The sequence below is a fragment of the Aphelocoma coerulescens genome, chromosome 15 (assembly GCF_041296385.1).
Source record: "Aphelocoma coerulescens isolate FSJ_1873_10779 chromosome 15, UR_Acoe_1.0, whole genome shotgun sequence".
In the NCBI taxonomy this organism is placed as follows: Eukaryota; Metazoa; Chordata; class Aves; order Passeriformes; family Corvidae; genus Aphelocoma; species Aphelocoma coerulescens.
This window is the reverse complement of record NC_091029.1, coordinates 2,768,892-2,785,137: the sequence shown is the minus strand read 5'-3', so window position 1 is coordinate 2,785,137 and position 16,246 is coordinate 2,768,892. Positions and strand designations below refer to the sequence as shown.

Below are 16,246 nucleotides of genomic sequence, written 5' to 3'. Positions count from 1 at the left end.
CTGCATGATTCAAATATTAAGACAAACAGGATGCAAACAAGTAAATCATCTCATCATGTCACTGTAGACTCTGCTCTTTCCAGTCTTCACTGGCCTTCCAAGCCCTAAATTCTGCCAACTCCGTTGTGTTTCATTCACTCTCAATCACAAGCACCAGCCTGGGTGTAGAACAGAGGCCTTTACAGAGAGGTCACCACCTGATGACCCTCAGCAGCTGGAGGCCCTTGTGCGACAAACAAAGGGCACATGGGACACAAGGCACTGATTTCACTGGAAGAAAATTCCTTTTCTGGTAAATCAGGAGCAAGGCTAATGCTACAGGGCCAATTCTCTTTCTCACCATTCCCAACTGTGTGGATAACTTCATGTAAAATGTGGCTGTAACCCTTTAAACAGCGAATGTGGATCCAGAGGGACTTACCCAAAACAGCAGAGTTGCCATCGCCCAGCGGGAACCTCTGGTACCGGGGAATACTGAAGGGGGGCAAAAGGTAAAACTTCCTCTCCAAAAGAGGCTCGAGGCGTGAAGCAGATGGGTCTGCAGGGTGGAACAGGTTATAGACCTGCTGACAAGCTGGTCTGAGCTGAAAGACTAAGAAGACAAAGAAAAAAATCCCTCAAATCTCAAAATATTACTTGTTAGAATAGAGTAAATATTTGTCTCTGAAAAGGACAACTGTCAGGTTACAAAATTGAAAAGGATTTATCATCTCCCTCATCTCTCAGTTCAGTCAACTGAAACAATTTATTACAATGTTTACAGACTCAAGAATTACCCAGTACTTTTCATGTTTGGAAATCACGTAATCGGTGGTGCATAGAGCACAGAGAGATCTGCTTCTTTATGGTGCAATAAATACGATACAGAAATGTTTGGCTTTAACCAGATTCCTGCAATTGCAGCAGGAGGTGCTTACACCACCCACCAAGGGAGCAGTCTGCATCAGGACTTACTGTCAAGAGCTGGAATTACAGTTTTCCGCAGTGCAAGCACCAGACCCAAGGGAGAACCAAAGAGGAAGAAGTCGGTGATCTCAAAGTCAAACTTCCCAATGTTTCCTCCATCCAACATCGTGGAGCTGCTGGATCGCCTGGACGTGGGGTCGTTTCTCAGGACACTAGAATGTAAACTGGGAGAAGAACAGACAATAAAGTCAGATTTTTATTCTCACTGTGTTTTCATAATTAAAGCCTGGATTAGTGATTGACAGCAGATATAATTTCTATCTCTTCAGTGAAGGAACTGTGCTATCAACCCACAGTGACCCCATTGCACTGGCATCATTTAGATGTACAAGTGCAAGCTTCAAGTGGGTTCATTTACACACCATCTCTTCAGAATGCTTTTTCTTTAAGGAGTTAAAATTGTGGTTGCTGCTACTGTATCAAACTTGTCCAGCTTTTCCTCCCTCTCTCAGGTGCCAAATCTGTTCGATAGATTCCACCTCTGTGGTGGAAAAAATGTTTGCAAAATTCCATCTCTGTGTAGTGCAGGCTGGGCAATGCACAGGTTTAACATAGAGATTTTAAATTCACATTTTCCTTGGACACTGAAGAAGCAGCAGCAGGAACACTTAGGTGAAAATGCTGGGAATCCACTCCCACATTAGGGACAGTTGCTTCTTTACAGTCTAGATCTGGGAATGCGAAATGACAGATGTGTAACACTGATAACCTGGTTCACAAAAGGCTTTCTGGGATGCTTCTGTTCCCACCCAAAAGCACGAAGCTGCAAATTCCTTTGCTCTCCAGGCTGTACAGATTCCAGTGGCAGCTGTAGTGGGTTGTCTCATTATAATTAGAAGCAGAGAGTTGAAGGCAGTACCAGCAGTGCCTTTAAGAGGGTGTTTGCAAACACTTTAAAAAGCATCAGAACAGGTTCTATAAAACATGTAGGAGAAATGGATCCCATAAGAGTTGGGTTGGATAAGGAATTTACTGGCCTGGAGTTGGGAATGACGCAAATCCAAAAGTCTCCTGCCAGCCCTGTGGCCTCAAAACAAAACCCTGGGTGGTGACCAGCACTTGTCACATCCTCATGTGCAACAGCTCTGGCACATCATGGCCACTTCTGAGAGCACCGACACTCCAGCACTGCTGTGATCCCAAAACAGGGCTGTTCCTTCCCCACCATCCTCAGCACCAGAGCAGTTGCTCACAGACCCCTCAGACACAGCCACGCAGCCCAGGAGCAGCTGCAAACGCTCACACTTTTGGGGAAGAAAACCGGGCTTCACGCAGACTTTGCTTTCCTGCCACGGCAAATAACACATCATGCCAGAGACAGCTCCTCTGCTGAACACCATTCCCAAAGGATGCTAAACCTCCGCCTGCTCCTGCTGCGCTGTCATGTTCCCTCTGGAGCTGCACACACGCACATGCACGGCTCTGCTCTCCCGCTTCCCAGCCAGGGAATGATAAGTTACTTATGCCAGACACACACACATCACGGGGAGTCAAAACAGTGGTGTCAAAAGCAGGAGGAATGGGAGGTTACAGCAGTGACAGCTAAAACGAGCCTGTTCCTGTTTCTGTGATGCAAACGAGCCTGCCTGAGATCACAGTGCTGAGCTGCACAGCCCTGAAACACATCTGAGAACAAGCCACCTTCGGTGGAGCTACAATTGCTTTAGCTAACAAGATGAAATGCATCAAGTTTGCTGTGTGTGAGGAATGCAAAGTCATTTAGGACACGCTCAGCTTTGCTGAAGGGAGGGTGACAGCGATAGGATTCCAACAAAGGCACCAGAGGAAAAGCTATCCCGACAGCAGGATGGGTGCAGGGGGTTTTGGTGTACTCCATACAGCTTCCCACAGCATCTCTTCGTGTGGAAGGGAAGAAGCAGAGCAGGCACAGCACTGAGCAATTTGGGCAGCTTCTCTCCTTTTGCCAGGAACTTGGTATCGTCTTTTCAGCAACAAAAGAAATGAGAGCCAAGGGGAACTCTGGATCCATCATGCTCCAAGCAACCTACAGTGCCCTGTTCTCCCTTTAAAAAGCAGCAGATGTACTGTGTGCATTAATTAAACAAGAGCTTATGGATTTCTGAAGCAAATCAACTCATTTACAATAATACAAGTACAGCACAGCCAGAAATAATGTAGTTGTGCAGAAGGACTGAATTTAAAAATAAATGTGTGATTGTAATCTCCAGATGCTGCTCTGGCTTGCTGGGCATTATCCCAGAGAAGTGGGTAGGTCTGATACATGAATAAAAATGAGTGTCTTTGGCACAGGCTGAAATCTGCAGTGGGCACGGACAGAAAGGTCCCTGTTTGCCAGGCTGCCCGTCTGCCGAGCCCAGGAGGAAAACTTGGCTCTGTTCTGCCAACCTCCTGCTCGAAGCCACGTCACACTAGGGCTTGGTTTTTGCATGGGAAAAATCATTCCTTGGTGGCAGAGACCAACGGGGCATTCTGCTGGTGCTGGCTGGGAGAACAAGGTCCAGGGACAGGCGTGGGAGCGATGTCCTGCTGACACACAGGAGGGGACGAGTGAATCCCTGCCCCTCAGCCTCCCCTGCACCACAGAGCTGAGTGAGAGACATGCAGAGAGAGCTCCTACTGCAGCTTCAACCTGCCCCTTTCCCTGAGGGAATCCTGGTCTTGAGTTCTGGGAAGAGCCAGACATGTTTAACCCAAGTTCTAAAGGGACATTTAAAAACACATAAAAACTCTTAAGAAGTAAAGATGCACCAATCTGTCACCCCACTGAATCCTGACAGCTCTTGCCAGGGACCCACAAGTGCTGCATGTTGGGTGCAGGCACAGCCCTTCAGAGATGGAACAGGAAGGATCAGCACAAAGCTATTTGGAACAACAAACTGAGCAATCCATTATCCACATCAGGCCCAGCACTTATTCTAAAATAGGTGTAAAAATGCATCAAGATGCCAGCCCGGTTTCCTTAACTGAGTCTGTGCCCCTGAGGTCAATAACGAGGAGGAGAATGAGCACATTTTTGCACGACTCATATTTTCTCCTGTGATGCAGGAGACTGTTTTGAGGAGGCAAAAACAAGAGCCTGATTGCCTTTTATTAACCTGCTGGAAATAGCCAAGAACCTTATCGTGGATTTTGTAAATGCAGCTGTCTTTCTGAATACCCTATCTCTGTGCACCAACAACATTCACTTCGACACCTTCTCTCTCCTATAAATCATTTACAAAAGGGCCCTGATGTGGCAGGACAACACAAGTCCCTGTGCTGAAGCAATGACTCCAAGTAGTGATGGAGGGGGGAGAAATGCAGGAGAAGCCTTCAGCTCAGCACAGGGCAAAAGGAACAGCCTTGGACGCAGCTGCAATGCAGGTAATGGGGTTTGCTGTGGGGGACACTGCTCCCCAGTTCCTGGGACATGAGGGAAGAGGGATTAAGAGCATATTTACTGCAGTTCCTCCAGGCCTGCAGGAGAAAAAGGTCTGGGCTGTCCAGTTCCAGAGGCTGAAGAAGAAGATTCAGCCAGAAAAATCCTCTGGATTTACAGAAATAATCCCTGAATGACCAGTGGCCATGGACAGACTGCTGTGAAAATCCCACGGGTTATGTTAACAGACACATTCTGAAAGTCCATTAGAAAAAGCTTGAAAATGTGATACTGGGGGCTTCAGCAGTGACTAACAAATTTGAGATGTGTCCTTGGTGAAATGAAGCAGCCCTGGCAGGGGACAGAATAACTCAAGATCAGGTTTCAGAGATGCTTCAAAATTAACAACGCTGGCTTCCCAGTTCTGCTTCACCGAGTTCCCTTACACAATTTCTCCATTTGCTTTCTGACCTCCATCCCACACTTGCAGCACAGCAGAGAAGCAGTTCCCTGACTGCCTGGGCTGTCACACGACAGCTCAAAGGGCTTCTTGCCATTGCAACAGTGATGCAGTACAGAAGCTGGATTCTCTCGGTGCCACTCAGCAAGCTGTTAATTTTATTTGCATATACAACACACTGAAAGCGATAACCCTCTAATCTAAATTGTTTTCCTCCACCCTGCTTATCACAGGATGACAAAGCAACACTCAGGTTCCACAGATGCACCACCCTCAGCTCCAGGACACTGCTGGATCTGTTCCTTCCAAATCTTAAATCTTACCTTGAAAGAAAGGCTTGATGTTGCTTTATCGTGTCCAGTTCATAGGTGGATGAATCACTCCTTTTTCGTGGCAGCTGCTTCTTTGGATCTTCTCCGTTGCTACGAGGAATATCAATGTTGCTCCTGCTGAGGTGTCTGCTGGCTTCCAGATTAGAGCCACTGGAACAGTGGCTGTTGTTCACTGTTATTCCAGGAGACAGAAGGTCGGTATCCTGGGATTTGAAGTATATGGATTTAGCTGAATTAAGAATACACCCACATTATAACACCTCCCTCCTATCCTCCTTTCCCCATTTACCCCAAGATCCAGTTGAGGCCAATACAGAATCTCAGGCTCAATCACTCCCTCACACTTCACACCAGAGGCTGAAAACGTCCCTGTTTAGAGCAAACACACCCAAACTGACACCCATGTGCACCTTAAGATGTGTCTGCCATTGATCAGGAATAGTCTTTGTTGTTTCTAAAAACAGGGTCCATGGAGGAACTGGGAGCCAGCATTACCTGGACGCTCACAACGCTCCCTCGCCGACTGCTGTTCTGGCTCTCGGACACGGTCTGATTGCTGTAGCATAAGGCATCAAATCCCAGGATCCCTCCAACACAGTCTCCTACCAAGCAGACCTGAGACAGGCAACAGAAGCAGGGGAGGAAAAGGAGGAGAAATGAAAAGGAAATTTAAAAAAAAGTCCCTTGACTTCAGTTCAGAACTAACAGTTGGACAGAGCACTGGATTACAGCCAGACAAGCTGGAGTAACAGGATGCCCAGTGCCTTCATCAGTAAAACTGTTCAGCCTATGAAATCTGTCATTGCCTGCAGACTCCCATTCTCTCACACAGCTCAGGTGTCCTGGCAGTCCCTACCAGCCAACTGGAGTGACAGGACAGTAACACAGAGCCCTGATCCTGGTGCTAACTCCAGAAACCAAGCTGGATCTCCCTTGCCAGCTATCCGTGCTACTTCAGGAAAGCTTCTGCCCATTTGTATCCCGAGGGGATAACACTGTCCTGCCTCTGAAGGTATGAGCAGACAGGCACAGTAAAGCACCAAGATGCCTGGGCAGGCTGGAAAGAAGCTCAGGATGGATAAACCACGCTACAGCAGTGCAGTGTGACAGCTCCTCTAATGTCTCTGCCCTCGTGGGGCTGGAGAGTCACTTTGCTCAGAGGTGTGAGGCTCAGTCATGCTCTTTATGGGGTGCAGCAGCTGCACAGTCTCAAAAAATAAACCCATGGGTGCAACAGCTCCAGCACAAGCTGCTGAAGGTTCTTTAAAGCCAAGAATGCTTAAACAGCCTTGGTTTGCAATGGGGAAGAGACCATGTTTAGTAACAAAGGCAGCATTCCTGCTTGGGCAAGGTGTGTCACGCTGAACCCTCATTAACTTCACCGCTTTGGAGCTTCATTTCTGAACACAAACTCAGACTTTGCTTTGAATCCCAAAGATTCAGGACAGTGCACAAGCACTAATCTCTCCCTTTCAGAAAGAAAGAAATGGAAAGCACAATACTTCCTTATTGCAGCCCAACACTGCCATGCTTCCAACCCTCCTGAGACACTGAAGGCAAAGAGAATTTCAGAAGGAAATTGCTTCATTTGTTCTTCCTCTGGCTGTGGCCTGAGCAGCCCCTGGCTCACCTGGCCGTTGAAGGAGGTGCCCTCCTGGGATTTGATGAACTCACTGTAGGCCTGGTTGGCTCTGACAATGACAGTGGCCACGGCTTCTTGGTACTGCGGGGAGGACGTGGCGAGCAGGGGGAGCGCAGCGAGGGGAATGTGATCCTGGCTGTTGGACAGGCAGCCCTCGTCATAACTGTATGGGCTGAGGCTGAAGAGGGCAAGAGACAGTGGGAATATGGCAAAAACAACTTGCAGACAGTACAGTCAAGTGTTGTTGTTCATAAAAAAAGCCTCAAGACAGGAAGGCCATTTATTCCTCTGTGAATGGGTGAGAGCTTAATAAATCTCTCCCTCCCATCAAACGTAAATCTTCAAGGACAACACACTTACACTGACAGAACAACCCCCAGACAAGGAATTAAATCCTCAGTATTTATTGGATTAATTAGAATAAATCAATCTCAGAACTTGTGCTGCATGATTACCATGTTCACTCCAGCTAAGTATGAAATCGAGATTGAATGCCTTGCTGGTACATTAATAAATGCATTCTCAAAGCATGGTCAGAGCTTTCAGTGCTACCTGCAGAACATCTCAGGGAAACAAATAAAACAAAACAAAACCCCCAAAAACCCCCACTCCATGATAAAACAGCATCAACTTACCTGGACACCAGGGAAAATGCTTCGGAGCAGATGGCTGGGCAAGGGACAAGTTTGATGGCAATGTGTCCCAGAGCAGCTGGGTAATGCACCCTCATCACCGTGTCAAACACGGTTGTGATGGTGTTGACATCCCCTTGCTTAGAGCTCTGGTCACCACTTCCTGAGTCCAGGATGTTCCCTCCGTGGAGGACCAAGAGGAGGACATGGATTTTACTTGGCTGCATTAATGGCTGCACTGATTCATCCTAGGTGGGGATGGAAGAGAAACAGAAACACTCATTTTTCAAAGGGGTGACTTGCACTTAATTTATGGCAAATTAATTTATGGCAAAGGCCATTAGATACACCAGAATACAACAGCTGAGAACCTGAGTACTCCTTTCCAGGTCTCTTATCCTACACTTGTGCATGCCCAAATGCACACACAGCCTCAGCCTGACTCGTCAGAAGCAGAAGGAATGCTGAAAGTCAAAAAAAACCCAACATAAAATTGTATCCAGGTAAAACATGGCAGCAGTAAAGACATTCCTTGTGCGTCTTAGAGTGGAAAAATACAGAAATAAGAGATGGGTGTTGCTTTTTGTGGGGTGCTGAGCTGCAGTGAAACACATTCAGCAAAATTAACAAATGAGATCAAACAGGTCAGCAAGTGGCAAGTTACTGAGAAGTTGTGGGAAGATCAGTCATTGCATGTTTGCCTAACGCAGAAGTTATAAATAAGAGTTCAGATTTGCTTAAACTGTTGCAAGAGAGGAACTGAAAAGAAAAAAGTTGATGACCCTATAACCCAAGGAATGGTCAGCATGTGGCTGCGAGACTGCTGCATGAGCACAGTGAGGGATTTTAATCTGGCTGCCCAGATGATTTGCTTCTTGTGTTGAACTAATTCCTTGGCTAAACACACAAGCTGTAATTTGGGGGAAGGAGGGAACTGTACCCTTATCATTAATGCCCTGCCAGAAGAGCTGTACGCCCAATCCTGACACCCCAGGCAGGTACAAGAGCATCCATGTGCACATATTGTAACACAACAGAGCAGTAAAGTAACTATTTTTAAAATCTATTTGCTACCAGGGCTTTCAGTGTCTACAGCTCCCACACGGACTCAAATCATCCATCCCACACCTCTGAGATCTGTGCAAACCCTCCTGTACCTGACCCCTGGGTTAGCAAAGACAACACCTGAGAACCTCCTGAGCCACTGAGAGGGGGTATGGAAGGGGTGGAAGGCAGCAGCGTTTTCCATTTGGCAAATTGTTCTAATTCTAGCATCTTTAGTCACCTGTTGTCCTTTGAGCAGCGATTGAGTCCCTGACAGGCCTGCTGGTGGGAGGAAAGCATGCCCAGGCACACATTAGCAACCTAACAACTAGATTACATTTTTACCAGATACTGTTAAAGCTTGTCTTACTACACAGCCCACCAGAGGTATTAAAATTCACATCCAAGTCTGTAAAAATGATTTTTCCAGACCTCCTGCATAAGAACAGCCCTTAATTATTTAGTGCCGTTCCACCGTACTCATAGCTGCTCCTGAAACCTTCTCTGAGTCCAGTTTCAGCACCTGCACAGTGAACCTTTCCCTGGGTGGAGGCAGAGGAGGAGCCCTTGAAGTGTCTCAGCACCTCTTCTGCTTCCAGACAAGTATTTTAAGTGCTCATTTGGAGAACGACATGAGTCACCAAGCTCAGGTCATGCAGAAGTTTATCAGCAGTGATTTGGAGGCACCTTTCAGTACATTACCCTCTGCTCTGAAGGAAGTGGGGAACTGCTGATTAGTTTAAGGGTGGAGGTAACAATTTAGAACTTCCTTGTAAGATCTGAAGCCTCTTAAAACACCTAAATCCTGAGCCACCTTCTGGTGAGGGAAGCTTTTAACCTGAAAATCACTGCAATTGGTGGCACAGGAATTTCATACTATTTTAGCAGACAGCTTGTGAACAACTACAAATAACTGTCTTTTTCATCTTGCTTTGAAGTCTGTTCTTTTTCTAAAATGAAGGCAGAAACAGGAGGGGGTTGAGTTTGCACAGCCCTCTGAGGAAGACAAGGTTCCCACACCATCTTGAGCTCCAAGAGAAATCTTAGGGCTGTGACTTGCTTATTTTGAGGTGGCCAGAGCTGTTCCCCTCCCAGCCACCCACTCTCCTCGTGGCCCTTGAGCTCTCATTCTATTATGGAAAAGCCAAACCACTGTGAACTTAGAGCCTGGCACAAACAGTAATTCCAAAACTCATGGTCTTTGATGGACCACTCAGACATAATACAGGCACTCTGCAGAGCAGCTGTACCACCTCTGCAGCACAGACAGGCAGCTGCTGTAAGGGCAGGACAGGAACAGTCACCCCGGGGTGTCTCCCAAGTCTAGAAAGCTGGGGTGGGTCAGTGTGGTGTTATTTATTTATTATTTAGCCCAGAGCACTAACACAGGCTGTGCTATAACTGGTTTCCACACAAGACCCTGAGCAGCTCCACACTGTGGGCTTCAGCTGAGTGCTGTCCTTTGCACCTTGGTGCTACAGAAATGTGTTCTCCCACTCCCACATTTGCTCATCTGGCATTGCAGGATAGCCCTACCCAGCCTCAAGCTGCTCTGATCCCTACAGGATTACCAGATTTTTCCAGCTGGATACCTGATGCTGCCTGCAAACTACACAGCTTTTTCTACATGATGTTCAAAAGATAGGAGAAAAATCCCTTAAATCTGAAGTACAGAAGGACACACACAGGTGTTACTGGGGCTCAGCAGCACATGGAGACAAGACATTGCTGACAGCGAAGGGACCCGTTTATCCCACACAGAGACATTCCACCAACAAAGGATCTCGTTCTGAGAAGCCAAAGCACTCACCTCGATGATGCTGAGCCTCTCCACGCTGGAGCCAACGTGGTACTCTGCTGATGTCTCCTGGTACAAGTCACCTGGAAACACAGAGGTGTAGAATGTCAGCACTGCCAGATGCTCTTCGGTAAAGAAACTCTTCTGTAGAGACACTGCTTGTTCCAATGCCTCACATCTCCTTCATTATTTCATCAAATCACCCTCTCCCTCCTTCTTGCCTCTTTCCACCTGAGAAGGATGGGCAATGCTGGGTCATTTATTTTCCAGCAACTTCTCATAACCTGGGTAAGAGCTGAGGACATCAGTGAGCTCTACTCTCATTACAGTGATCTGGTACCGCTGCTTTATTAAGGATGGCAACAATGGGAAATCCCTGCACAACTGTCAGAAATGATTGGTTTGTGGGAAAATAAAAGGAATTGCTTGAACTACACTGGGGAGTAGAGATCTGATGTATTCCTACATCTGTGCCTACACAGACTTTGTACCAGAAAGCCTGAGTGTCACCTTCCACTGTGAATCGCTCTGGCTGAGGAGCTACCGATTCCTTTCACCACTTCATAATGATGAGCAGAAAATAAAACTGACGCAGATATAGTCAAGAACAAAGGATGGAGCAAAAGTAAAGAAGAGTCAGGAGAAATTCAAGTCATTCAAGACAGAGCTGGGATATTTCATCATTATATGAAAGAATCCTGGCTGCCACACAAAGGAGCCAAACCAACATGGAAAATAAAAGAGAATCAAAATCTATCCCAGCTCCCACTGAGCAAATCTTTTTCGGCAGCACTGGGCAGTCATTTTTATGCTCTGTCTCAGCTTCTCCCTTTGTGAGACGAGGATAACAAGTTTTACCTTGTTCACAGTGAGGCTGTGACAATTGCCTGGAAATACTGTAAAACAGCACATGCAGTTTGTACTTGGAAAAGAATTACCCTGGACATCATCGCATTCGGGGGTTTCAATTTTATCCATCAGATCGTTGGAACTCCATTTTGTTATTTCTTTCGGGAACATTTCCTCATTGTCAGACAAGTCCTCTTTAAAAAAACAGATTTTTTGAGAGTCACACACACAAAAACATGTATACAGACAAGAGCACAGAATAGAATTTTAAATAAAACCAAGGCCCCATAACTCTATGCAATCTATAAACACTTGGATAATTTAAGTCATAATAAACCATATACTTTACCAGCTTTTGCTATATAGAAACCAAAGCACCTTTTGAAAAGTAAACAAAATGTTTTAGCTGCATGATTTAAAAAACCAAAACTTCTAAAACATGGAAAAAAGTAACTTGGATTTTTAATGCTACCATCTAAGGTACCACGTTTGGCCTTTGTCTTGCCATTTTCTCTGATTGGAGCCAGAATGCTCCAATACAGGAGAGGACAAAGCAAGGATTCCCACTGGGATCCTCCCAGACCCGTTTGAGAGCTGTGGGATTTCTTTGGGGGAAGCAGGGACAAGGATCATTGTTGCTCATAGGACCAAACACCTAAAAAGGCAGGAGCAATAAAGGGAATGTGACCTCCCCAGGCTGATTTCCTCAAGAGATGAGACACAGAGCATGGATCTGTCATTTCCTTCCTACCTCAGTATCTTCCAAATCCCCTGGCTCAGTTCAACTATAGTCAATAAAGAACAAGGGTCCCAAAAAATATTATGTTCCTCAAGTGAAATTAAAAGGAAGAGATATACAAAGGGGAGCTCTCCTTTCTCTCTTTTTTTTCCATTGAGGATGTATCTTTTGCTGCTACGAAGGTTAAGTGCTTTCTAATTTATTTATACTTCTGTGCTTAGTATGTCTTTCCTGAAAATTTTGGGCTTGTAAATTTAATAAAGAATTTAAAACATAATAACAGCAGTAATTACAGATGTCTTGAAGATCTAAAAGCTGTAATCTTCAGAGTCCCAGACTAGGATTTCCCCTTTCTTATTGCTGTAGAATTACGAAGAAAATAATGAGCTGGAAGAATCACACAATGGGGAACAAAAAAAGGTTATGAAATATATTAATCTTTTCAGCAAATCTGAGCAATAGCTTTAAAAAAAATTCGTACGAAGGGCACTAAGTGAAGATCCAAGCAAAGCCTGATTATTTTTAGGAGCTACTATTTCAACTTTGACCATAAAAAGTGAGCAACCTGGAAATTTTGCACCAGCATGCCATTTCCTTTTTCAACCATGGAAAAAATTTGAGTAAATCCCAGTTTCCCTGCACACGGGAGCACAGAGCTGCCTGTCCAGAGCAAGTGGAAAGCACAGGCTTGTAACACACGTGCTGGCAGAGAATTAAGAGGACGATTGCACTCAAAGCTCTTCCAGCAACTTAATCTAAATATTAAACTTAATTCCTTGAGAGGTCTAATTACAGCCCTTACTGCTGCTCAAGCGATCCCTGAATGGGATATTACTCCCATTATTAGCATTTATTACAGGATAGATATTCGATATTACTGTATTTGTCACTACCTTTACCAGTGAATGAGGGTGAGTGGGAAGCTGGAGACAAGGAATCTTCTCGGGCTCAGGTTACGCCCACTGTGCTGCGAGGAAATGTGTGTGTGTGTGTGTGTGTGTGTGTGTGTGTGTATGGGAAGCACTTCTGAGGAACTCTGCTGGGTGTTGACTCACATCCTGAGCCCTGCCAGTTCCCATGGTACCGACCCCGGCACGATGAGCTGCGAGTGGAGCCTCATCCCTGCTCACAGACCCGGAGTCTCTGCGGGCCAAGGGGCACCGAGAGGTCCCTCCTGGGGATGGGCTCTGCTCAGCTGCACACACATGCCAAGGCTTTGACTCGTGAGCCAAAATCCCACCAGATTTAGGCAGACTTTTCAACCCAACTGTGCCGACTGCAGAGGACAAACTGTGCGTACACGGAGACTCGCTGCTGCTCGCAGGAGAGCAGCTGCTTTTACTCTTAGCAACCTCCTACAAGTATTGCAAGAGAGGTGCACAAGGCTCGTTTTTGTTAAGTCCCTTTCCCAGGCCTGTTAGGAGCATGCCAGGGATTCCCTGGGGCCCTGGATCCCAGGCAGAGCCGTCTCATTCTCAGTTTTATTACTGAGTAATTAAAAAGGCAAGAAGCGTGTGGATAGCAACGGTGCCTTTGGATGACTCACTCCTCTTCCCTTGTGTGTGTATTGCTCCAATAAATCCCTCACATACTTGTCGTAAATGCTACATAAGTTAATAAATAAAGACACTTAAACTAAGTTGGCCCATCCCCTTCCTGGCAGGAGACACACATTTATCCCAAATACGTGTCCTGGCCATTTCAGCTGCTGTTGTGCAGGTCACTACACTAACACACCCCTTTCTACCCCACAGTTTGAGACCCATGCCTAAAAACTCATGGGAGAACTCTTCTGGAACACAATGCTATCAGTTTTGGAAGCTGAACTTCAGCTGAGCATCAGCAAAATTCTGCTTTGCAAAACTGAGGTGTCATCTTTTAACAATTGCATTTCCCAACTTCATCCACAAATACTGCACCTCTCACTTCCATCAGACCAGCTGGGAGAAGAGTCCATCTGTTGCCAATAGAGACAGAGCCCTTCAGGCTTAAATTTGCATTAAGTACAATATATAAAATGAGTGCAGTGGAACAAAGCTTCTTTACACACACATGCACAGAGAAAAAAAATATAACAGTGTTCTCTTAATACAGATAATCAAAATTACTTGGAGAATTCTGGAATCAACACTGATTAATTCTGGCACCTGAAGTACCTTGTTGCATTTGCTGTTGTATTTGTTGGAATGGTAGAATGAGGAGTTAATAAAGGCAAACTTGGGTCTCTTCAGGCCCAGACAGGACAATTAATCATAGCTCTTACTGATTAAAAAACAAATTAGAAAAATAATCAGTCACAGTGAATCATTAGGACACACCCACAGCCCAGTTAGTACTGCTGGATTTCATGCACACTCATTTGCACCAAATAAAATACAACCCCTAGGGCTAAGACTGTTCAAGATCCCCTCAAACAGCTCAGACTGCACCTGAAATGGTGCTGCATTAATGTAAGAGTCTGCTGGGTGATGCTGGAAGAAGCTGCACGTCATGGTTAGAAAGGAAAAGACTTCAAAACAAAAAAGTCTCGCTTCCTTCCCTGCTCACCCCCCGCCCTTCATGCCTTCCGTTCTCTTACCCCACCATTTCAGGGAAGAAACGATGGTGATTTAGGCTCCACATACCATGTGCATCAAAGAATTCATCATCTGAGCTGTCATCTGAATCCCTGGCAATGCTCTGCATCCTCCACTCGGAGATACTATGGCGCGAGGGACTTGCTGGAAGAAACAAAAAAGCCTTATGCGAAACGCGACATCGACAAGACGGAGAGTTCCCAACATGATCTTTGCTGGAGGAAGAATCATGTGTTCTCTAAGAAAATTCACTGCTGCAATATTAAAAAACACAAAACCCCGATGATGCTGGTGTGATGTCAGTGTACCGCTTTACAGATCCTGTTTGTTTACTGTTGCTAGAACCTGCCAGCAAGATGCTACATTAAAGCAAAGCTGCTTGGATCACTCTTCTGCTATTTTGAATGGCAGCTATTTATAATTGTTAGTAGGACGTGCAAAATCAGCTGGGTTTTAAAGTTTGCAATTAGGAAGGAAGCAGGCTGATTGGAAGCTTTCTCCGTGCCTCTCATCAGCACACAAGCCATGCCTCTGCTTCGCTAACTTTCGGGTGGGTAGCTGAGCAGAGCAGCCTGGAGAGGAATAATCTGTTTTCTGGAAGGAAATTGCTTCCACACAAATTGAATTAGAGATCTATTTAAACTTTAAACTTGAATGATTTAAACAACATGCTATCTGACTACTTCAAAGGGAGCTGTCGGAGCGGTGGTCCTGACAGAGCAAGGAGAAACCCCAAAGTCCTTTTAGTGTTGTTTGCCCTCCTGTTCTCACACCTACCTACTCCCTTTCACTTTCCCCTCCAGAGTTCTCTGAGCTAAATATAAAGACATTATGGTTTCTTCTTTTCTTTTTTTCAGCTGTAATTTAGCAACGATCCAGCCGGAGCTCTTCCCAGCTGAAGCTGTCACAGAATAGCTGCCTGCTGAAGGGAGCGCTGTCCAGAGAATGATGGGAGAGAGGGTTTGTCCCCTCGTGCCTGTCACACAGAGCACAGAAAGTGCTCACAGCAGCCACCTAACCCAGCAAAGACCTGAGGAGACTGACAAGTTCTCATTTAGCATCTACAAGAGCCTGAAAGGCTCCGGTTACTGTGACAGCCGCATGAGTCGTTTTGTGCTATCGTTCCAACAGAGGTGAATATATAAGTAAAATTCTTCTAATCTCCCAGCTGGTTGTCACATGGAACAAGGATGGAGACCCTGTGCAGAGTCATGTAATTGCAGCTCAGCAGCCCCCAGCACCACACCGCCCACCCCTCGGGAGCAGCCAGTGAGGAGGTGGCGGAGCAGAGCTAATTCACGCTGGAGTGACGTCAAGGCACTCGCATAACAGTTGCTAAAAATAGAGCAAGTAATAACATATGGGATGGCAACCAGGGTCCTGCCATCACCAGAGGTCTTGCTCGGGTGGTGGAGAAAAGGAGATCTTTTGGTGAAAAGGCATTTTTTTCAGCTGGAGGTGGCGGTGCATCGCGACAGCCCTCCTTGCTTCCATATGGTAATGTGCTGCCAGCATGAAGGAGGATTAAAATATCTGCGTGACGTACTTCCCAGCACATCACAATTAATTTCTTTCATTACTTTTCCTTGTAAAAGCTGAGACATTCTGCAGTTGAAAAGAAATTCATGCTTTGCTCCCAGTGAAAACCTTCAAGTGAAATCCTGAGAGGTCCGAGAACTCCAGCTCCCAGTGAACATGTCAGCAGTGGAAGAGGGGGTTTGTGCAAAGAGCATAATGGGAGATGGGTGCATCAATATAAAATCCTGGTGCAGGCAAAGTAGCCAGTATTTTTATCTTTACGTAGTGATTTATGAAGCACCTGGTAGGTTCTTCCCTGGGGCTCACTCGAGTGAGTCATGGCAAGGTAA

General features: G+C 45.9%; 1 protein-coding gene across 15 annotated transcripts in view; it reads right to left on the bottom strand.

Moving 5' to 3' along the window:
* Nucleotides 1-16,246, bottom strand: part of PITPNM2 (phosphatidylinositol transfer protein membrane associated 2) — a 123,572-nt gene that overhangs the window by 18,410 nt on the left and 88,916 nt on the right. For 14 of the 15 annotated variants that reach the window (XM_069030944.1, XM_069030945.1, XM_069030940.1 and 11 more), the window contains 9 exons: nucleotides 14,427-14,522; nucleotides 11,153-11,257; nucleotides 10,227-10,297; nucleotides 7,376-7,620; nucleotides 6,729-6,918; nucleotides 5,594-5,713; nucleotides 5,090-5,301; nucleotides 955-1,130; nucleotides 422-592 (listed from right to left, as the gene is read on the bottom strand). In XM_069030944.1, coding sequence (XP_068887045.1) covers nucleotides 422-592; nucleotides 955-1,130; nucleotides 5,090-5,301; nucleotides 5,594-5,713; nucleotides 6,729-6,918; nucleotides 7,376-7,620; nucleotides 10,227-10,297; nucleotides 11,153-11,257; nucleotides 14,427-14,522 — 1,386 coding nt within the window. Of the gene's footprint in view, nucleotides 1-8; nucleotides 159-421; nucleotides 593-954; nucleotides 1,131-5,089; nucleotides 5,302-5,593; nucleotides 5,714-6,728; nucleotides 6,919-7,375; nucleotides 7,621-10,226; nucleotides 10,298-11,152; nucleotides 11,258-14,426; nucleotides 14,523-16,246 lie in introns of those variants that run through there. The other variant, XM_069030955.1, reaches the window with a different exon arrangement.